Here is a 21,829-nt window from a genome sequence, read left to right on the forward strand (position 1 = left end):
AGAGACATATTTTTGAAAAATGTCAAAAAATCTGTCTAATAAAGAAAACTGCGACAACTGAGATTCAGGAGTTTGTTGCATCATTTACTAACAATGGGAGACTGATACCTATTGTTGCACACATACACGTAAAATATCAACAACTCAAAACAAAGAAAGGAGTTGGCTAACATGGACACGTGTCCGATTACAAGAAACACTTGATGGAAATTGTGATTTATTCTTGTTGCTGTTTCAAAGCGACTTCAAGAATTGCTGAGAGTTTTTCAACCTCCATTTGTTGCACTGTCTTTTGACCTGTAGTAGTTGTGGTGGTTTCTGTCTTCTTTGCACCTTGCTGTTGTCCTCCTGTTGCTGGTGCAGATTCCTTATCTTTGAGGTCTGGAGGTCTTCTAAGATTAGGAGAAAGCTTGAGCGTTTGAACGAGTCCCTTATCGTCTCCCACAAGGAGCGCAAAGCTCATTTTGTTGAGTGCCTCTACTGCCCTATGTTGAAGTTGAGGATTCTTACTATCAAAGTAGGCGCTATCGTAGAGCAGTTCGGCACTTGTGACTGGATTAAATTGAACATGAGTCAATTTGGCCTTCTTGACAATTAATGAACATGCATCTGTTAGTGAATCTCTCTTGTTGACGCTTAAATCAAACACCTGAACTCTTCCGTCATCTGTGACAGCACAAAAAACAGTGGATGAGTATGGGGCCCAGTCAACATCTCCAACACCGCTTCCCAAATCAAAAGTCATGAGAGGTTGTGTATAATTCATGTCCCACAATTTGACATTCCAATCTGCACTTGCTGAAAGGAAAACATTTGGATGGAAACTGTTCCATTTCACACTGTACACATTCATGTTATGACCCTCATACGTCCGAATATACTGTGAATTGTATGCCTTTGAGCATAAATGAATCTTTCCTTCTTCAGTACCAACAACAAACAAATGAGGTGTCTTGGGATTGAAATCGAAACAAGTACCGCCCGAATATGCCACTAAAAAGTCTTCCGTAATTTTGGATGGATTCATTTGAGTGAATGAGGCATTGGCAGAGAAGGATTTGTCAGATTCAAATGCCACTGTTGAAGAAGACTCCAATTTCAGGTGCATAATGTCTGTATATTGAAGTTCATTCTTTGAAAGGGTCCAATTCGTAACCCTGCCATCACTACTCACAGAGAAGAATGAAAGAGAGGTAGAAATTCCCTCCGTTTCCCATTTCACTTGCCAAACAACGCCGTTATGCTTTCCACTCTTCACTGTGGATAATATTAATGGTTTGCTTTCTTTTTGCTTAATATCGAATATCATACACGTTCCATCATACAAACCAACAGCTAGCAGAGATGGATGTTTTGGATGGAAGTCCAAGCACATGGCCCCCGATTCTGTATAGAAAGTGTATTCAGGAATTCCGGGATTTTTCAAGGTGTAACAACAAATCATTCCTCCACCCTGCTTCAAAAAGTTGTAACTTCCATAACTCACAGCGAACAAATCAGAATATTTTGGATTCCAACAAACTCCAGTCACTGACATCTTCTTCTTTTCTGGGAATGGGAATCTCCAAAGAGGAAGAAGGGAGCCCTCCGTTCTCCTCTTCTTGTCTTCGACAACATCGTCTGATGGATCATCCCAATACTTGTAGTCATGCAAAATTTCCTCCATAGAATTTTGATTGAGCATTCGTTCCATGAGCTTCAAGGTTGAGACCATTTCTTTGGAGTGAATAATTTCTTGAGGAGTTTTAGCTCTGTTGGGCTTCTTGTTCTTTCCACTACCGTTGCCCTTTCCATTTTGTTTTTTGAGCTCTTCGAAATATTGTTGATAGAAATCATAAATTTCCCATTGCGTAGCTGTTGCCTCAAACGTCTCTGCTGCTGGAGGCTCTGTCATGATTTCTACTTCCTTGAAAGGATAGTTAAAGGTTTGAACCTCTCGATCCGAATAGTTGAACTGATTACGGAGTATGTCCTTTTTTTGTTGGATGTCATCAGCACCCAAGTTATCGGTTTCCACGTTTGCTTGTTCTTTGAGCTTTTTCTTTAACAATTCTCTCTTATTTTCATTTTCTTCCTTTTGAAGTTTGGCTTCAGGACCATCTTTTAAAATTAGGAATCTAAAGATTGAATTGATCGATCAGAAAAAGACCGTAAATGAACAAGTGTATGAAATTTTGAATAGAATCAATTACTATCGCCTTTTAAAACTACACCTACCCGTCATCTGCAAAATGAAATGCTGCCTGTTCGACTGTGTGTTCAAATTTAAAAGTTCTATCTTCGTGATTGAATCGAACAATATTTTCAGGAGCATTCGGATTGGTTGCTTCCAAAATTCGATCCACTTCCACATTCAACTCTTCCTCTGTGAGATGGAGTTGATCCTCGGCCTTAATCACTTTTTTACTGAGTTGTCCTCCAAATTGATGCCCCGATTGTGGATCATGATCGGCCGTTGTATCAGTTCTTCGAGAGATGGTTCCTGCCTTCTCCTGACCTTGCTTTTTGGCAGGGGGGACGTTGGACGTGCGTTTCATTTTTTTTTGTAGATTTTGTAAGAAAATTTTTGGCGGATTCTTGATTTATTGTGTTGTTTTTTTATTGTTTTGTTTTCAGAAGGCTGATGATATTAACACTAAGAAGAAGAACTAATCAGTCTACATCACTGCAATGTGACAATTTCTTTCATCGTCAGGCTAATTCATAAAGCAAAAAAGGCTACAGCACCGCAGGTTCCCAAGTTGTCTCCAACCTCAGTACTGATGCAGCTCGACGATGCTTAACTTCTCAAATCGGACGGGATGAGGTGCATTCATCGTGATATGGCCGTAGCCATTCCTGTTATCGTTCCATGATTTTTACACCATATGGTGGCCTTTGAATATTTTCCACATTGTTAGGTCGTGAATCCTTCTTTTATTTTGAGTGAAAGAGGTGAGTGACCTTGAATAGAGAGATGCATTCACACAAAATTGTCACTGAGATTTACAAAAAGCCGAATTCGATGAATAATTAATGGCATGACGGACCATGTTTATGTCTAGTGATGATTTTCAAGTTCTTTTTGTGTTGGATAATAAACACCTTCCTCAGCAACCCAAATGGTGTTGGAATTTGATGAGCCAACACAGGTCACTTCTAATTGACCAGGAATTGGATTTCCATATTGCATGTTATGTGAGTGAAGATACTTTCCAGTATCGACATGTTTAAGACGGAATGAATCTCCCTTTTCGAGAGCATTACTACTGCTACTAACAAGCTCAACGATCCAATTGTCTCCTGTATCTTGTCCTTCATAGCAAGAGACCTCTTGTTGTCTGGACAATGGCGAGAGATGCAAGTGCGAGTGTAATCTGCCTCCTGTTTGAGCATGTTCCAATCGGACGGTTAAACCAGTCTTGAGAACGGTGCCATGAGGACAAGAATCTTCCCCTTTTTTATCAGCAGAATAAGCTCCCTTTATCACCCAATAACTATTTTCATCACCCTCTCCAGGGAAGCACGTGACGCTTTGTTGTCCACTTCCGCTACCATATTTTACAGCATGAGAATGTAATCGGCAATTCATTCCCTTGTGTCGTAATTTGACAATACTTCCACAAGTAACTTTAATATTCTTTGGCTCTGGTGTTTCCTCTTGGGGGGTTATATGATCATCATCATCGGAAGAAGACGAGGCTGCTCTGAGAGGTTGTGCCGTCGTCGTCAAAAGAAGAAGTATTCCGATCGTGATGATGAAAAGATAACACGACCATGGAATGGTGGATGATGAAGAGGTTGTTGTTGTTATTCTCATTTTTTTTGTTGTTGTGCCTTTAGGAAACACGTGTCTCATATTCGTGTTGAAAATAAGCCTTTCTTTAAGAGGATCTCCCAATTGGATATGAAGTCAATAATGTACTTGGAGATGCTTGTTGAAGAACCTGATGAAAAACATCTCATGGTACCTGAATGGGTATTGGTTTTGAACTCGTCATTATCATGAAAGGGGTTGTAAAGAAGAAACGTAAAAGAGAGAAAAAATGTTTCAGGAATTATCGGTCGGTGATGGCTTTTCCGATTTCTCGAAAAGAACAAACAAGGAAGGTGGAACAAACAGAAAATTTTCGGGACTGATTCTTTTCATGAGAAAGCTAGGTAAAAAGTTAGCTTTTATAAAATTGTTATCAATACTTGGAGAGCAAACCTTGGACAGAAGAAATGAAAATTGTTTGCTACATGATGATGATCAATTCTTGAGGGATTATTGTATGAAAAATATTGAATATGTTTCGGAGTTTACTCTTCAATTTATGATTAGAGGAGAAGAAGAATGGGTGAAAGAATTGCATGTTGGAAATTGGTAGGTCATTTGTTGTGGTTAGAAATTGTTTTTTAAATATTGGAGATACTGACCACTAATATTGACAATCAATAATTCTTCATACCACAATAATATTATTACATATTGAAATTAAATTTCCATAATTAAATAGGATTGAATGTTGGGTGAAAAAAGATAATTTGAATTCAAAATCACCTCCACAAATTTATTCGTTTAATTATTTGAAAAATATGGAAAATTGGGCCAACAACCCAGAGACTATGATTATTCTTGATACACTTCGGCAACGATATACAGAGGAAGAAGAAGAAACAGAGAGTCACAAACAATCAAAACGAAAACTTTGCAATAATTTTAAATTAGGATTGGAATGTACAGACAAAAATTGTGACAGAAGGCACTTCTTTATTAATGAAAGGGAAAAAGAGCAAAATTATAGGGATGAAAACGATCCATATTGTGGAATTAATTTTCAAAAATCAAATCCACTTTCAAGAATGATCAATGACAATTCAGCATTAACGGATTCTCGATTTTCAAATGCAGACCTCGTAGATTGCACTCCAAAGTTTACCCCTGTTGAAAAATTGAATAGGACTCGAAGAGCTCAAATTTTTGCCAAATACTTGGTGGACCATTTTGGAAAGGAATTTCTTTCATCTGGAGTTGTGCTAGATGTGGCAGGAGGAAAGGGTGAAGTTTCGTTTTACTTGTGGACCGAGTATCATATCAAATCCATTGTCATTGATCCAAGAGAAGCAACTCTTTCAGAAAAACAACTACAAAAACTGCAAGAAACAGGTACTAGCTTACAATACATTCATGAATATTTCACAAATTCAGAACTAGATTGGAGCGTGCAATTTCGAGAGCTGATCATGAACAGTTCAATAATTGTTGGTCTCCATCCAGACCAAGCCACAGAAGCCATTATTGACGTTTCACTCCGATACAATAAGGCAGCAGTGGTGGTGCCGTGTTGTGTCTTTCCTTCCCTTTTTCCAAATCGAAAACTATCGAGTGGTGAAAATGTTATCAATTATGCATCCTTTATTGAGTACTTACTAGAGAAAGATCGAAACAAGTTGGAGTTGGATTTTCTTCCCGTTGTTGGCATGAACAAAATCGTGCGATCCAAAGCATTGTGATTCATCAATCACACATGAAACACTGAATTTCTCATCCACACCAATCATAGCACCACCACAACATTCGATCGAGCGACGCCCGACATTCGCATTTCATGAACTCAGAGAGAGATAGGAGGACTATTCGTTCCTTTCCCTATGATGAATCGGATGATAAGATCCCACAGAGTGTGAAAACTTGTTGGTCAATTCTCGCGCCCAAACTAGCCATTTCAATGAATTCAAAAAAAATGAATGACAGCATTAAAGTCTGTGTGAGGATTCGCCCTCTCAATGAAAAGGAAAAGTCCCGAAATTCTGTGTGCATATGGAAAACAGCCTCCAATAATACCATTTATCATCATCCGTTGAATCCATCCATCATCAATTCAGGTAGTGGTGGTAGTGGTGGTAGTGGTCATAACAATAGCCTCTCTTCATCTTCATCCTCGGGCTCTCTTTCTTCGTTGATACAGCACCAACAACAACAAAATAACAACAACAGTATCAACAGCATCAACAGCAATAACAATACTAACAACTCCAATAATAATATGGACATGAGCAATAATAATAATGGAGGTAGTGGTAGTAGTAGTAGTGGTAACGGTATTCCAACCAGTTATACCTTTGATCATGTCTACGATCAACAAAGCTCTACGGAATTGATCTATTCCGATATGTGCAAACATATTGTAATGGCATCGGTGCGAGGCTATAATGGAACGATATTTGCTTATGGACAGACATCCTCAGGAAAGACGTTTACGTAAGTAATGTATGAAAATGTTTGAAAATGTTTTCTTCATTGAAATTCATGCATGAATATACGACGAAATGAAAATTGATGAATGTTTGAAAACACCATTCACCTCTCCAATATATTTAATTCTCAACATTCAAACTTTTTTTATGACAATTTAACAACAGAATGAAAGGTTCCAAAGAAGCTGAAGGAATAATTCCTCTCGCAATTCGAGATGTTTTTACAACCATTTCACAAACACCAGATCGAGCTTTTCAAATACGAGTTTCTTATCTTGAAATTTATAATGAAATTATCAATGATTTGTTAGACACAGAGAACAAAAAGTTGAAGATTAGAGAAGATCTCTCAAAAGGAGTTTACGTAGAGGGAGCAAAAGAAGAAGAAGTTTCAGATGTTCAACAAGTACTTCGATTAATGGAACGAGGTGAACACAATCGACATTTTGGAGCGACAAATATGAATGAGAGAAGTAGTCGATCTCACACTATTTTCAGAATTACCATTGAATCGATGGATGTAGAAATTGCAAAACGAGTCATGGAAGATGATGAAAATTTAGACATGTCTTCAGACTCTGATTCTCACACACGAGTTTTGTACAGTACACTCAATTTGGTAGATTTGGCAGGATCTGAACGAGTTTCAAACACACTTGCTGAGGGTCAGAGATTGAAAGAAGGAGCTGCCATTAATAAGAGTCTGTTCACACTTGGTAAAGTCATTTCAAAATTGAGTGAAGGAAATTCTACTCACATTCCCTACAGAGATTCGAAATTGACAAGAATTCTTCAGAGTGCACTCGGAGGAAACTCGAAAACGGTCATTATTTGTACAGTCACGCCTGCTCTGCAGTATTTTGAAGAAACTCAATCCACTCTTAGTTTTGCGAATCGAGCGAAAAGTATTCAAAATAGTGTCACCATTAATGAAATACTAGGTGATAAGGCACTTTTGAAAAAGCTCAAAAAAGAAAATGCAGAATTGAAAACACAACTTTTGACCGAAGTCACACGATTAGAAAAGGAAAAGAAGGATTGCGTTCGACAATACGAAGAAAAAATTTCACTCCTTCAATCAGGTCAAACACAACAATGCAATCATGATGGCGACGAGCAAGAAAAAGCATCCCTCAAAAAACTCATTCAGGAAAAGGAAAAAGACATTGAGTGGATTCAAGCTCTCTCCAAAAGTAGTCAGCAACGATTTGATGAAGAAATCAAACAACTTCAACACACTCTCTCAACCACCATTGAAAACTCCAACCATACAATTTCTTCCATGAAACTAGAGCAAGAGAAGATCATTGCTCAGTTAAAGCAAGAACATGAAAACGAGTTGACAATGTTAAAAAGTGCTCATCAAACACAATTAGAAGAATTGACTCTTCAACTCTCTCAGAAATATGAAAATGAAAAACAAGAAACTTTAAATTCACACCATGCACTAGTGTGTGAATTGAAGAAACAAATTTCATCTTTACAGGAACGAATTGAAGAGATGGAAATTTGTAAGGAGGGTTTGGAAGCTCAAATTCAAACTCTTAATGAAAATTTGGAAATGAGTCTTCATACTGACAAATTGAACCAACAAAATTTTGTAAATACAAATACCGAAATGGAAAATCTACAACAACAATTGACACATTTAACACATTCCCACAAACAAGAGGTTCAATCGCTTCTAGAGACCATTGAAAAGCTGCAGAGTGAGAACCAATCTAAAGAATTCGAAACGAGTTCTCTCAAAGAAGCCGTCGATTCTCTGTCACAATTATTGAAGCAAAAAGAAGAGGAAATGGAGGAGCTTGAATATGATTTTGGATTGCTACAAAGTCAATTCAAACAGCAAGAGCAAAAATTGGAATCATTCATGAGGCCTCTTCAAGAAGAGGATGCTACCAAGTCGACGTCTCACCTCCACTTGGAGGAGCTTCTACAACAAAAGGATCACTACATTTCTCAATTGAAAGATGAAATTACTCTCAAAGAACAAGCTTTTAAACGAGAAATTGATGACGCTGTCGAAAAAATTAAGGAGCTTGAGGAAGAGAAGGAGAGTATTGTGACAGGAATGTCGAGCAAACTTGAGGAAATGAATCGTCTGTTGGTGGAAAATAAGGCTCTTCACAAGCAAAATGAAGAGCTAAAATCCAAGATTGAGTATGGAAAGGCACGATCTCAGCAACGACTCATGGAAGAGAGGAAACGAAAGGAGGCACCTCCTTTGACTCCTCATGATTGTAATGTCAGCGGTAACAGCACTCCTTGTAGCCAAGAATTTAAAAAGTGCAAACTCACACCATCCACACCTCCTTCTCTAAACAACCATTCAGCAACAGCAACAACAACCACACAGCCCTCATCCAAACATTTCACTCATCACTATTTTATGATGAACACAAGCTTAGAAAAGCTCGAAGAATCTTCATCCTCGAATGCCATGACGATGATGAATAAGGAAAATAAAATAAACTAAGCTTGCACAAGAAGAATCTTAACACAACAACAAGTTTCAAAGAAATTCGAAAACAACCCTGTTGGTTTTTATGTTTGTGTTTGATTAATGTTAGTGGTACAAGTCCATCAAAAAGTGAGATTTTCGCGAAAAATGTTATTGCTGTAGTTGATCATGATCAGCTTATTCCTCATCTTCATAGTAATGAGTCAACCATTCACGGTGAGCAGCATCCAACTTTTCGCTTTGTGGTGTTGCAACTCCAATTTCATCCAATTCATACAAACGTTCTACAAACTTGGTTCTTTGGTACATCCAATCTCTCCAGTTTTGAACATTGAATCTAAGAGTCAAACCCCAAAGGGTGAAACCAATGAGCGTTCCGACAAAGACCTTTGATCCCATCTTGTTTCTGAGGAAACCATAGTGGTATGAAGTACCCTTTCTCTTTTGCTCAATGAGCCTCTTAGCAGCTTCTTGACCGAACAAGGCAGCTTGATTTCCTTGTAACTTGGCAGCCATTGGCTTCTCGAATTGAATAGTCAATCCTTGCTTGAGCCACAATTCACGGACCTTTGGATCATAGGCAGCGGCATCATACCAACCACCAATGACGGAATCACCTCTACCGATGGTGTTGTTGAAAAGTTCTGGTGGGATTGCCAAAACAACGCCTCTTGGATTGATGTTCAATTCCTTGCTAACAACACCCCAGTAGCTGTTTTCAGCAGTCTTGGATGGATCCCATAAATCTGCTCTCAACTTCTCCAAAGCAACACTTGGATTGGAAAAATCAATATCGGTCTTTTCTTGAAGAACATCGATTATCTTGTGAATTTTATCTTGAATATTTTGTTCGTTTTCAACAGAGTATGGAGTGGCATCCAAAGAAGCAACGTTGTAGAATCCAACGCTGTTATCAATTGTTGTGAGTGCCTTTCCATCAACATTGAAAGCTTCCAATTGCTCGGCAACAACCTTATCCACAGGCTTTAGGCTTGCTTCATGTTCAGGATACTTTTCAGCCCATTCATAGTCATCTTCAGTGTTACGGATGGCTGAGTCTCCCTTCACCTTTCTCTCCTCTTCGAATCTGTTGAACAAATTGTAGAGTCTGGCCCACATTTTGTATTTTATTTTTTTTGTCTTTTTTTGTGCATTCGAGAGAAAACAGCACAGTGGCGGCAGAGGGTTGACTCTTACAACTGCAGTTGCAATAGCACTCCAAAAAACACCAAATTAAGACTTTAAATCGTTTCTTGCTTTGTATGAAGTCTACATTCCAACATGCTGCTAGGAGGTGATGATGAAAGCCGTGCTATTTGATAAAATATGATCCCGCTGTGATGAAGAAGAAGGTTGTTGTTGTTATCGTGTTTAAACCGAGTGGATCCTATTATGAATCTGAAAATTAATTTCATTTCGTTTGCTCAACTCTCAACAACGAAGCAATTCAACATTTGGAACAATTGTTCATGATGATGATACTAATTTTCCACTGATGATGATGGTGATATGAAATTCAATAATAATATGAAAACATTCGACATGAATCAATTAGTTGATGACAATTTTCATTATTATCACTCACAAGTATATAATTGTGTACACAATTCTAATCGATAATAATAATTTGTGTTTACTCTTCCAAATTACGCTCAAAGAAACTCCTGTTGCTGTTCCTCTCGTACTTCACGCTCAAAATCAGCAAGCTTTGACAGAATGCTGTTGCTTTTACTTTGAAATCTTCTCATGGCGTCAATGGCTATTGATGCCGAGTCAACTTGTTCACTTTTGGCACCTCCACTGAGTAGGAACATACCATCAGGAGGCAATTCATCTTCCTCACCCTTCTTGGAGAGAACAAGCAAGTGAAAAGAGCTGTTTGAGAGATTGGATGGAAAGAAATTTCGGAGCTTTTCATTAGTGGTTTGAATTCGTGGTACCTTTGTCGTGCAAATAGAAGACCACAGCGATGCATCACTCGTCTTTACGAGGTCTGATCGATCTCTTGAAGAGTAGATGAGAAACTTTCCTCCTGGCTTTAGAATTCTCGAGACTTGAAAAAAGTATCGGGTGACATTATCTGTGATCGATGAACGAATTTCACTTGTTGAGCATGACATTGAATCGGTGAGTGCCTTATCGATGACAAGATCATACGAGTCAGATTCAATCATTTTCATGGAACATGCGTCAACACAATGGACTATCCAACGTGTTGTAAAGTAAGGTGACACGCAGTATCAATGATTGAGGATTCCACACGCACAGAGTTTCATATACAGCACATCCGCCACCACCACCACTACTAATTGAGAGAAAAATTGTCATGATAATGACTTACATTTTACATATTCGCTGTACTTTTCATGAATTTTTCTCATTTTCTTAATAATTACGTCAGAGTAATCAATACAGAGAATGTTTTTGAAACCACTTTTCACCAATTGTTGGGGCAGACCTGAGATTGTCACAATTGTAGTTCATAACAAAATTTGAGAGCACAATCATGATGCATCACTTGATGGTGAGTCAATGTAATGATGTCCTTACTTACGAGAATTACCACAGCCTGGAATTAATATTCGCATGTCATAACTTGTTAAATATGGTTGAAGAGTTGATTTCATTTGGTTAAAACTGAGATACCAATCATAGAATAACTCGCTTGCTCTCTCCTCATATCTGTAATTCCAATAATCTCTACCTCGCCGATATGGAAATAACGTATTAAATGGTGGCAAATTGTACTTTTTTCGTATTTGTTTTTTCTCCTCTTCAGAGGGTTCAGTGATGACTCCCCCAAACGAATGCATCAACTCTTGCTCAGATTCGAGTGTCTCATGAATGACATTCGGATCTTTTTCATCAATTAATGTAATCACTTGATCGTTGTTGTTGATTTGATTTGGTGTTTGTTCAGAGAAGAGTGGATCGTTTTCTTCAATGCGACCAGAACGAGGTGGAATGGGTATTTTCAAATTATAATTCGACAATGTTGAGAGTGATGAGGTGGACATTGATTAAGGCTATCCTCTCTGTTCGATGATGATTGATAGATACAGCTGAATACGTGTTGTGCACACAATATTTTTAAAACTCGAAAAAGCAAATTGACAACAAACTCAAATTCGGCGTCATTGCTTGATGAATTACTTTCATTGGATTGGAGCATTCGAATCGTCATTAGATGATCCAACACACATCTTGGTGTTGAGAACTGATGAACGGCCGTTGTCAGTCCACAAGTTTCTGACAAGGAATTTTTGAAGAGCAACAAAATTTTGTTGAATGAATAAAAAGAAATGCGAGTAGTGACCGGAACAGACACTGGCCTCTTAAAGGTGGTCGACGTTGTCAAAGGTGAAGTCAATATCACCATCGGAGAGCAAAAGAAGGGTCGTGGAGTGAGAAAAATTCAATGGGCCAATCCCAACAATGATTCCGAAGTGGCTGCCCTCTACGATGATGGATCCATCGATTTTTATTGGGTGAACACGGGTCAGAGACGATTTTCTGTGCAATCATCCTTGAAAAACATTCAAGGATTTCATTGTGAAACTATTTCCAATGATACTCGAAATATCTATGTGTGTGATAATGAAGGAATGTTGAATATTTATCATTTTCCAATTTCAAAATATAATATTGTTCAGCCTTCCGATGATTTCTTGGTGAGTCTTCGAGAGAGTGTTGGATCCGACAAGAACAAACATCATGATGGGAGTTCTCTCAGCGATGATGATGATGAAAATAACCAAACGTCCAAATCACAACAACAACTCAATCCAAGTCTCGGCTACAAAGTAACAGAGGATGTTCAAACTCACAAAATTGTCATTGAGCCACAAGTAACTGAATTGAAATTAACGGGAGGAGATGTGAGCGTCATGGTGGCTCAGAGATTGGACTCGAAACGACTCGAAGTGGCCGTCGCTGGAAACAACAACTTGATGAAAATTTGGGACGTGGAAACACAAAAGTGTGTCTTTAAGGCAAAGAATGTTCCTCATGATCATCTCAATCTGAAGCAACCAATTTGGGACAGTGGTATTTGTTATTTGGGAAGTTGCCATGGCAGTGAAGATGAAAGAAATCAGCAATTAGGAGAACACTCGTTTGGTAATTTGATTTGTACACGAACAGCCTATCATCAGGTGAGATACTTTGATCGGAGAGCACAGGAACGTCCCATTCATCAATACACCTTTGAAGATCATAACTTTACAGCCATGACTCCCTCCTCGCAAAACATTTGGGAAGTAGTTGTGGGTACAGCCATTGGCAAAATGTTTAAATACAACTTTACAGAACGACGCAATAAGAAGATTCATATCTACCAGAAAGATTGCAGGAAGTGTGAGGGATATTAAATTCCATCCCAATAAGAAGTTGATTTGTTGTGTATCGGCCGATCGATACCTCAGAGTCTATGACCAAGAATCAAGGGAGATGTTACACTCGACGTACCTGATGCAACGATTGAATTGCCTACTTCTCACCAATGATCGATATGTTTCCAAGGACGATGAGGATCATCATGAAGGAAGTGGTGATGATGATGATGAGGAGGAGAGCATGTTCGGAATGAATATGAAGCAAGTGAGATATGAGCAGGATCATGTGGTGGTGGAAGAGGATGATGATGACGTTGATGATGCAACATCAGCTTCTCCAGCTACAACCCAACAACAATCAACCAAGAAGAAGCAGCCAATCAAGAAGGAAGAAGTGTCAACTGTAAAGAAACGAAAGCATGTCACCACAAAATCCGATGATGATGCCACTACCACAGCTAGTACGACTGACAGCAGCAAAAAGAAGCACTCTGACAAATTGCAAGAGTTGAAGAATCGAATTAAAAAGTCCAAGCTGAAGTAATAATAAATGATGATGTTCTGTACTCTCGTTTATTTTCACGTTATACGAACTGAATTTCTTTCCAATACTCCATTTGATGATGTCCCAAAATGATTCCTCGATAATGCAGTGTGGATCCAATTTCCTTTTAAGCTGCTTCAATTTGATTCAGCTCAAAAAATTCGATCCACCTCATTTTTTCTTTGTAAACTCACCAAAACCGTTAACGACATTTCTCATAAATAGTCTGGTTCCTCAAAAGACACGATTTCAACAACAATAAAAAAATACCAACACAACATTTGAAAAGTAACAATGGCAAGAACCAAGCAAACTGCAAGAAAGTCCACAGGTGGTAAAGCTCCACGTAAACAATTGGCTTCAAAGGCTGCAAGAAAGTCTGCTAAACAACCATCCACCGGAGGTTTGAAGAAGCCACACAGATACAAGCCAGGTACAGTCGCTTTGAGAGAAATCAGAAAGTATCAAAAGAGTACTGAATTGTTGATCCGTAAATTGCCTTTCCAAAGATTGGTCAGAGAAATTGCTCAAGACTACAAGTCTGACTTGAGATTCCAATCGAATGCTGTGTTAGCCCTCCAAGAAGCTTCAGAAGCTTACCTCGTCTCACTCTTTGAAGATACAAACTTGTGTGCCATTCACGCCAAGAGAGTCACAATCATGCCAAAGGATATGCAATTGGCTAGAAGAATTAGAGGTGAGAGAACATAAATGTGACTGTGACCCAGATCTTTAACTTATAATCCGATGATGTAACTTGTCATCAACCTAGGCTTCGGAAGAGAGAGTGTTTCTCTTCAACTTGTACAAAAAACACACATAAATTTTGTTCTTCAAATTGTTTTTGCTTTTCTTTATTTTTTATGAACTTTTTTGTCTTCAAATTGTCGTACCCTCAATTAACAAACAACTACACACATGATCTGAAAGTTTAATGAAATGTTTGTGTGTACGTGCCGTCGGAAAACCAAATTTCTTCCGAGCCATTGCTGTCCACAAATTTTACAGTCTTGTCAGGGAAAACAATTTCCTTCTCGCCCGAAGGGAAATGTCGTTCAATTTGAGTGTTTGGGAATTTGTACATTTCCAATCCATTGGGATAAGAGATGTGTGTCGTTTGGAGTGAATCATAATAATACACCACTACACCATCTTCAAATGTTTTCTTAATGTCTCCATTGTTGAAGAATACGAGACATGACTTGTCGGGATACAACTTTTTGGTGGTTCCATTCGAAAACTGGATATCTCTTCGTCCGCTTTTGTACTTAATCTCAATTTTTCCATTTCCCATATCTACCTTACTTGTGACAGAGTCAGTAGAAATACGTAAAGGCTCCCACACAATTTCTCCATCTACAAACTCTTGATCAGAAACCTTGTACGTTCGTTTAAGAAGAGCTAATTTGTGATCCTTTGAATATGGTGCTGTGTTTGAAAAGGATGAAGATGATTGCGTTTTCTTTGATGCATTCGAGAGTGATGCTGTCTTGGGCTTTGCATTGGTGCGTGAATCATTCATAACAGGAGATGCATGATGCTGAGCTTGTTGTGATGACATGAGCGAATTAACCTGTTGTGTGCTGTTGCTGTTGTTGTTTGTTGAGGGATCTGTGGTTGGCCTTTTGTTGTTGGTGATCGAAGGTTGTTGCTGATGTGGTTGATTGTTCATTTGTGGACTCAAGGTCACAACCTGCTGAGACGAAGATTCTTGTGACACTTGCTTTTTCTTGTTCACAAACACATTGTCAATTCTTTCAAGCTCTCGCTTTTTTAAAATTTCTTCAAGCTCTACAATTCTTTCTGTGAGTTGTTCATTTCGAGTCTTTAAGGCCTGTATCGTTGATTTATATTTGGTGCTCTCATTCTTCTTTTCTAATAAAAGTTTTTCCAACCTTTCTTTAAGCTCATTCACTTCCTTTTCATGTTCCTTTCTGGAGAGAGATTGTTGATGTTCTTTCAATTGTCTCTCAAGTATTCTTTTTTCTCGATTGATTTTCTGCAACTCTTGTTGTTTGTACTTTTCGAAGCGTTCTCGCTCTTCTTCCATGTACCTCTTAAATTCAGATTGTTCACACTCCATATTTTGTCTTTCAACGACAAGCTCATCTTTGAGTCGTTTGGTTTTTTCATTTTCATTCTTGTAAAATATGAGTTGTTCTTCCAATTCCTTTAGCTTTTTTTCTTCCTCTTCTCGATTTCTCTTTTCTTCCTTCTTCTTTTCAATTTTTTCCTTCATTTGCCGTTTCTTCTCCTCTTCTTGAACTTTTGGAAGAAAGAAATTAGAAATGATGGAACCTGTACGTTGCTGATACGATGGTGACACATTCGAGTTTAAAGAGTTCATGGACTCTCTCTTGTCGATCACAGATGATGTTGATGGAGGGTGTATTTGACCTCCAAGAACTGGACTTCTCGTTTGTGTAGTGCCACTTAAATGAGGGGACTGATACTTGGTGCTTGAAATGGATGGTTGCTCGTAGTGGTATGGATTGTACACTGTGTTTCTATTAATGAAGCTTCCCCAACCATTATTATCTTCCTCTTCGTCATTGTTGTCATCTGAATGTTCTAATTCTAATGGACCATACTCTCCAACAGTATTAAATTCACCAATAGGAGGATCTCTTCTTGAAAAATAGTTTTGCAACGAGGGTGGTTCTTCTTCATGTTTTGGTTGTTGGGCTTTGGGTACAGCTGGAGCTGCTCGTTTTGGTTGTGGAAGAAGGGATGTGTCATGCGAAGTGGTGGTGACATTAATAGTGCCCTCTGTTGTTGACTTTTGAGATGAAATTTCTGGAGTTGGTGGCTTTTTTTGAGAATTCGTTGTTTGTTTTTTAGGTGGATGTGAGGATTCTTGGTTGAGTTCGGTTGATTCCTCTTGCTGTTGCTGTTTTTTTGCGGTTTTTGATAAAACAGCAGCTTTGCTGTGCTTGTTGGTGGGTGGGACGTACGTTCCAGGCTTTGAGATCTTACTCAGCAAAGAGCCCCATCGAGAATTTCTTTTAAGCATTGAAAATTTGGGCTTGGAGCTATCGTCATCGTTCTCTGGCGGTTCGTTTTTCTCTTCCTTAATTGTTACTGATTGTCTGTTGTCGCGTTTTGTGTCTTCTCTTTGTTGAACGTTCTTTGTGTAGTTCTTTGAAATTGCCTTCTCCTGTACATGCAAATTTGTGGAAACTGGTGAGTGAACATCTCTTTTTTCAATGGAACTACTATTTGATTGATTTTGAGAGCCAGTTGGAGACTTGATGACAATGGAGGAGTGGTTATTTTCTCTCGATTGAGATTTTGGAGTTAACGTTTTTGGCATGTAGAGAACAAAACTTCGCTCTTGTTGCTGAGGAGCATCCTCTTCCGATTCGGAATTGTCGTCTTGTGCAGATTCAAGACTATTTTCTTCGTCATCGAGATTGTTTGTATTTTGTTGCTCTTCTTCATCATATTGATAGTTGTGATTATTTTCTTCTGTTGCTTGCTCCGTATGATCATAGTCTTGGTGTGTTTCTTCTTCATTTTCATGAGTGTATTCATGCTCTTCCTCATCAACTGTGCCGTCATTTTCTTCTTTGTTTTTAGAAATGTATCCAAAAGTGCTTCCAAAGTTCAAAGCATTTTGAGTTTCTTCGTCATCCTCATAAATTTCGTCGTCATGACTATAAGATTGATGGTGATCGTCATGATCATCATCGTTCATGTCCACACTGCCCACTCCATACTTTTCCAAATATGATTTTAAATCGAATGTGTCCTCTCCTTTTTCATTTTCATGGTTAACATCATTATAGTTCAAAAAATTCAGGTGTTCAGAGGGATTGTATTGTGACACCATCACATCGTTTGTTTCTTCATTCATTGTTTTAACTATGGGATTTTCTTTTGGTGGTGAAATGTTCAATTCTGCAGGTGATTGCGTTGTAGAATATTGGCGGGAATGTACCTCATTACTCGACCTCGCATTCGTTTCCTCAAACTGAAAAGGCTTGAAGGGTGATTGAATTGACAGGGTATTCTCATTCATTCCCTCAGAGGTTAATGGAATCCTGTTCGAGTACAATAAGGGAGAATACAAAGGAGAGCCTTTCCCGAATAGAGGATCTTCGGGATCAGTGATATCTGTCTGAACCGATCTGCAATGTGATGTATTGCTATTCTTTGAATCCTCAATGTTATGGATCCGATCTTCCAAGGATGATGATTCCTCATGATCCTCCTTCGTGATCTTTAACGAATGTTTTTCCTTTCTCGGTGTTGTTAAGGTTGGTAAGGAAGGAGCGCTTGTGATCATTTTTTTTATATTGTTATATTATTTAGAGGGCGCGGATATTCGAAAGAATAGTAGTAGACTCGAGCAGATTCTCAGCATGATCATTGTCGGTATGATCGATATGAAACAAATGTTTTACTCGTCTTCTTCCATAATATCGTTGTTGGTGTTGTTGTAGGAGGAGATGACCTCTGTTTCTACGTTGGAGTATGAGGGTTCAGAAGAAGGAACATGTTCATGGGTGATGTGTTGGAGATCCTCAGAGGAATGTTTGGCATTTTGTTTTTTGCCACTTCTTCTTTTGTGATTATTTGTTACAACTTGAATGGACATTGTATCTGTTTCTAGAGTGATCTGACTCAACACCTTTTTAAAGAAAGGATCAACGGTTGGATCCTTCTTTTCACATTTGACCTTTTCTCCCTTGATGAATGCAAAAAGCATCTTTTCGAATTTAGGGTTGGAACATTTCTTGTGTCGAAGCATTCTGATTGCTGTCAAGAGAAATGTGTACTTTGTTTTTTGTGTGAAGGAAGAGATACCATAAAGTAACTCAAATAAGGAACATGAGGAACGAGAATTTACCTCTTCTGAGGTTGTAATATCAAGAACTTCATCCACTCCCACTTCCTCCAGTACGCTAACCATCAAGTCGTAGTGCTGCAACGATGGATGAACAAACATTAATTCCCAAAGACACATGACTGAAAACGATCTCAGATCTTCGTTTGGATCCATCACAAGAATTCTTTCAAAGAGAGGAAGAGTTTTAAAAGCAAATGATTCGCTCAACATGGAGATTTTGAAGAGGCATTGCATGCTTCTCAATTTGTCGTTCAGTTGTAGAGACGAACTTTCCAGAATATGGATTAAGGAGTCAATAAAGTTCCATTGTGTGTAATCATTGTTTGGCGAAGTGCCGCCCTCGGAAATCATTCCTTTAGGGCTGTTTGAATACATTGGAAGGTTTGAACTTTGTCCTATTAGCCATTCATCATCTTCTCTCTGCAGCGGCATTTCGAAACTATAATTGACGAGATGATTGAGTATTCTATCCGTCTGGTTAATGTTCAAAGGTTGTAGAGGTATATGGTCTGAGTTTTCCATGTGTTGTGAATGCCCAACAGCCTCACCAAAAAATTCCTCAATGACCACATGAATACATTCATTCAATAAAATCACTAAAAGGGGTGCTGATTCTTTCTGAGAATCTTTCAATTGGTGCAAGATATCCCTGACAGTTTCATGTATCGATTTCAGTAATGTCAAAATGTCATGATTACAACAATTCATGTACAACACCGTTAGGCACAATCGCAATGTCGAATGAAAGGTGGCCACGTAGTTGTGAGAGGTCGACGATTTCTCTCCTCTGTTCATTCCGAAAACATTTGAAAAGCATTCCGAAAGAAGCCGTTCAGATAACAAGCATCTCTTCGCCACCAGAACCACAATCTCCTGGATCCGTTCAATACCAAGACAATTTGGGTTGACCATCAGAAAGCCCTTAATCACGCAAAGAATACTGTGGTACATGGAGACATTTGAGCTTGATAAGGCTTCTTCTTCTTGTTCAAACATCTCCCAATACTCCTCAATGGTTTCTACACGACATTCAAATTGATCAAATATGCGAGAAACATCTCCCTTCTTCATCTGCACCTCGCAGTACAAGCCTTGAAGGTATAGCGTTTGCTCCTTCTCTGCAGAAAAGCCTTTCGTTGCAGCTTCTTCCAGTGCTTCAGCAGAGAGGTTTCTATGCATTTTTTGAGAAGAATTGTTCTTTTATGAGTGGTTGACTTGCTTGTAAATATTATGGAAGTAAGGCAACAAACTTTTTATAGGGATCATTGTTTGGAGTGCTTTTCAAATTGACAATGTTTTAAAAAGGAACAAATTTGACAACCATGATGAAATCATCTCTTTGAAATTCAAAATTGCAACTTGTTGTTCCATCAAGAGAAAAGTATCACAAGTTATCATGAGTGATTGGTGTGCTCAGCTGAACAACAATAAAATTCTCATATAAATTGTGTGGGAAGAAAGGTGGAGATTGGAAATGCATCAAATTGTTACAGTTTGTATACAAATGCATGTGGAAGAAAATAATAGTTCAAGAGATGGAATGAGTATTTACAAATGGAAAATGATCTTAATGTTGATTTTGAGAAGTCTCTTCCTTTTCCTTTCGTAAAAAGTTGTACATGGTATCGTGGGCACTTAAAATTTGACCTCCAATAGAGTCAAACATGACTAAATGATTCAAGTATGCATCGAAACAAGCCATCACGATGAATCATTTGTGACCAATAATAAATTCGCAAACACAGAGAGTTTCAAGTCATCAAAAAACTTACCCTTTCCATTGAAAATTTCTCCAGTTTCATCGGAGTAGCATGCACATTCTTGATAAGGTGGGGCATAGCAATGCAATGACACGGAAATCTCATCAGCCATATTCACAATACAGTGAACACCATTGCTGTCGTCAATGTAACCAATTGTTCCCATATTTGCAATGAATTCTTTGGTTGGGTTTACAGGCGACAATGAAGTATCTTGTTTGGGATTCACAAGCCATCTGCATTCCTTGACTTGACCTCTCAATACTCTGAACCAACATTGTGAACCTCCATGGGCATGAATACATGAGTGTTGTTGTGGATTCCAAACTGTGGTTTTGATGATGGACAAGAAGGTGATCAAGCCAATTCCGGACGGTTATTATTGTAATAGGAAACATTCGAATGGCCAATCAAATAACAACAGCAACAACAATAACAAAACATCAGGTCATGCAACAATATGTTTTTGGTTGTTGTTGTCGTTGTAGGTTTGGGTAATATTTCGTACGGTTCGAGGAGTATCAGCAATAGCCAACGCGTGAACCGTGGAATCATTCCATTGAATTTCCATGGTGAAGGCAAAATAATTCCATATATCATAACAAAGATCCAGGACAAGAACAATCAGAACCGTATGAATTGGGTATCATGTTCAATCCAGTCGTTATCACAATGACGATGATCATGTTTGGTCATCAGTTTTGAAAGTTGCGAACAAAGTTGTTCATCACAAATATTCGAATATTAATTTCGTTGTAATGGCGATGGCCGTGATGATCACGTGACGAAAAACTTACCGAGCACAATAAGAGAAAAGTATGGATTGTTCATGACTAAATTTCTCGTGTAGGTTGCAGTCGTATCGGCATAGCAATAGGGTTCAAAATCATTGATATCCATCTCGTTGCTGTACTTTCTGAATATACTTTTGACTTCTTCAGGATTGACTTTTCCTTGTCCGTTTCTAAAGCACGTTTCCAGATCGTTGAGAAAACTTTTCAATGATGGAGTCATTTGAATCGTTTGTTGGTGATTATTGTTGCTTGTTGATACTTGTTGTGGTTGCTTTGTAGAATGTACGGACGAGCAATCCGATATTCTGACAATAGGATCGTGATGCATCATCATTGTAATGGGAAATTGTATTGCAAAAGAAGAAGAAGAAGACGAGAGAGGCAAGAGCTTTCGTACGAAATAGCGTTATTTGTTGTTGTTTGTTTGTTTGTTTGAGTTGACCCAAATCAAGGATGATTTTGGAATCGTTGAAAGCTGGTTTTTTTGACTGTTGTGGTTTTGGACAAAAGTGGTCAGGACGACATGAATGGAGGTCTCAAATCTCCTGCATTACGTCAGGCGCGAGGAGAGTGGAGTGGTGACTTCAAGATTTGCATGTTTCAACACAAAGGAGAAGCTCTCTAATCAGTGTTTTGATTTTGTCAGCTACACGCTCAACACTCTTTGCCAATCGTTCCCCTTGAAAAAGAAGAATGAAGGGAACCATTATTGCCAGAAGATTCCATTGTAAAAGAGAGAAAAAATTCAGCACAAGCTTTTGGCCGAGTCATTTTACACCATCATCACTATCATCGTTGTCGAGAAAATTCCCTGTCTGTGGACACCACATTCCTCATCAAGAGAATCCATAAAATAATTTTC

At 38.5% G+C, this 21,829-nt stretch overlaps 12 protein-coding genes across 12 annotated transcripts; 5 read left to right on the forward strand and 7 right to left on the reverse strand.

The window, feature by feature from the left end:
• Nucleotides 1-217: 217 nt before the first annotated feature.
• FDP41_006851 (uncharacterized protein) lies at nt 218-2,537 on the reverse strand (the record flags this gene model as incomplete). The annotated part of the gene is made up of 2 exons (XM_044710531.1): nt 218-2,117; nt 2,218-2,537. 2 exons carry the CDS (start codon nt 2,535-2,537, stop codon nt 218-220), a joined length of 2,220 nt encoding a protein of 739 aa, XP_044558954.1.
• A 503-nt stretch (nt 2,538-3,040) lies between these two features.
• FDP41_006852 (uncharacterized protein) lies at nt 3,041-3,799 on the reverse strand (the record flags this gene model as incomplete). Its single annotated transcript, XM_044710532.1, has 1 exon — nt 3,041-3,799. The coding sequence occupies one exon, from the start codon at nt 3,797-3,799 to the stop codon at nt 3,041-3,043; it is 759 nt and encodes a 252-aa protein (XP_044558955.1).
• Nucleotides 3,800-4,025: 226 nt separating this feature from the next.
• FDP41_006853 (uncharacterized protein) lies at nt 4,026-5,475 on the forward strand (the record flags this gene model as incomplete). Its single annotated transcript, XM_044710533.1, has 2 exons — nt 4,026-4,345; nt 4,479-5,475. The coding sequence occupies 2 exons, from the start codon at nt 4,026-4,028 to the stop codon at nt 5,473-5,475; spliced, it is 1,317 nt and encodes a 438-aa protein (XP_044558956.1).
• A 230-nt stretch (nt 5,476-5,705) lies between these two features.
• Nucleotides 5,706-8,698, forward strand: FDP41_006854 (uncharacterized protein; the record flags this gene model as incomplete). The annotated part of the gene is made up of 2 exons (XM_044710534.1): nt 5,706-6,223; nt 6,385-8,698. 2 exons carry the CDS (start codon nt 5,706-5,708, stop codon nt 8,696-8,698), a joined length of 2,832 nt encoding a protein of 943 aa, XP_044558957.1.
• A 162-nt stretch (nt 8,699-8,860) lies between these two features.
• On the reverse strand, nt 8,861-9,802 carry FDP41_006855 (uncharacterized protein; the record flags this gene model as incomplete). The annotated part of the gene is made up of 1 exon (XM_044710535.1): nt 8,861-9,802. One exon carries the CDS (start codon nt 9,800-9,802, stop codon nt 8,861-8,863), a length of 942 nt encoding a protein of 313 aa, XP_044558958.1.
• A 533-nt stretch (nt 9,803-10,335) lies between these two features.
• FDP41_006856 (uncharacterized protein) lies at nt 10,336-11,700 on the reverse strand (the record flags this gene model as incomplete). Its single annotated transcript, XM_044710536.1, has 3 exons — nt 10,336-10,886; nt 11,025-11,141; nt 11,238-11,700. 3 exons carry the CDS (start codon nt 11,698-11,700, stop codon nt 10,336-10,338), a joined length of 1,131 nt encoding a protein of 376 aa, XP_044558959.1.
• Nucleotides 11,701-11,985: 285 nt separating this feature from the next.
• Nucleotides 11,986-13,053, forward strand: FDP41_006857 (uncharacterized protein; the record flags this gene model as incomplete). The annotated part of the gene is made up of 1 exon (XM_044710537.1): nt 11,986-13,053. The coding sequence occupies one exon, from the start codon at nt 11,986-11,988 to the stop codon at nt 13,051-13,053; it is 1,068 nt and encodes a 355-aa protein (XP_044558960.1).
• A 79-nt stretch (nt 13,054-13,132) lies between these two features.
• Nucleotides 13,133-13,561, forward strand: FDP41_006858 (uncharacterized protein; the record flags this gene model as incomplete). Its single annotated transcript, XM_044710538.1, has 1 exon — nt 13,133-13,561. One exon carries the CDS (start codon nt 13,133-13,135, stop codon nt 13,559-13,561), a length of 429 nt encoding a protein of 142 aa, XP_044558961.1.
• Nucleotides 13,562-13,855: 294 nt separating this feature from the next.
• FDP41_006859 (uncharacterized protein) lies at nt 13,856-14,272 on the forward strand (the record flags this gene model as incomplete). The annotated part of the gene is made up of 1 exon (XM_044710539.1): nt 13,856-14,272. The coding sequence occupies one exon, from the start codon at nt 13,856-13,858 to the stop codon at nt 14,270-14,272; it is 417 nt and encodes a 138-aa protein (XP_044558962.1).
• A 220-nt stretch (nt 14,273-14,492) lies between these two features.
• FDP41_006860 (uncharacterized protein) lies at nt 14,493-17,849 on the reverse strand (the record flags this gene model as incomplete). The annotated part of the gene is made up of 1 exon (XM_044710541.1): nt 14,493-17,849. One exon carries the CDS (start codon nt 17,847-17,849, stop codon nt 14,493-14,495), a length of 3,357 nt encoding a protein of 1,118 aa, XP_044558963.1.
• Nucleotides 17,850-17,963: 114 nt separating this feature from the next.
• Nucleotides 17,964-19,592, reverse strand: FDP41_006861 (uncharacterized protein; the record flags this gene model as incomplete). The annotated part of the gene is made up of 1 exon (XM_044710542.1): nt 17,964-19,592. One exon carries the CDS (start codon nt 19,590-19,592, stop codon nt 17,964-17,966), a length of 1,629 nt encoding a protein of 542 aa, XP_044558964.1.
• Nucleotides 19,593-19,980: 388 nt separating this feature from the next.
• Nucleotides 19,981-21,301, reverse strand: FDP41_006862 (uncharacterized protein; the record flags this gene model as incomplete). Its single annotated transcript, XM_044710543.1, has 3 exons — nt 19,981-20,081; nt 20,186-20,500; nt 20,971-21,301. 3 exons carry the CDS (start codon nt 21,299-21,301, stop codon nt 19,981-19,983), a joined length of 747 nt encoding a protein of 248 aa, XP_044558965.1.
• Between the last annotated feature and the right edge of the window lie 528 nt (nt 21,302-21,829).

Source organism: Naegleria fowleri, assembly GCF_008403515.1.
Source record: "Naegleria fowleri strain ATCC 30894 chromosome Unknown tig53, whole genome shotgun sequence".
NCBI lineage: Eukaryota > Heterolobosea > Eutetramitea > Acrasida > Naegleriidae > Naegleria > Naegleria fowleri.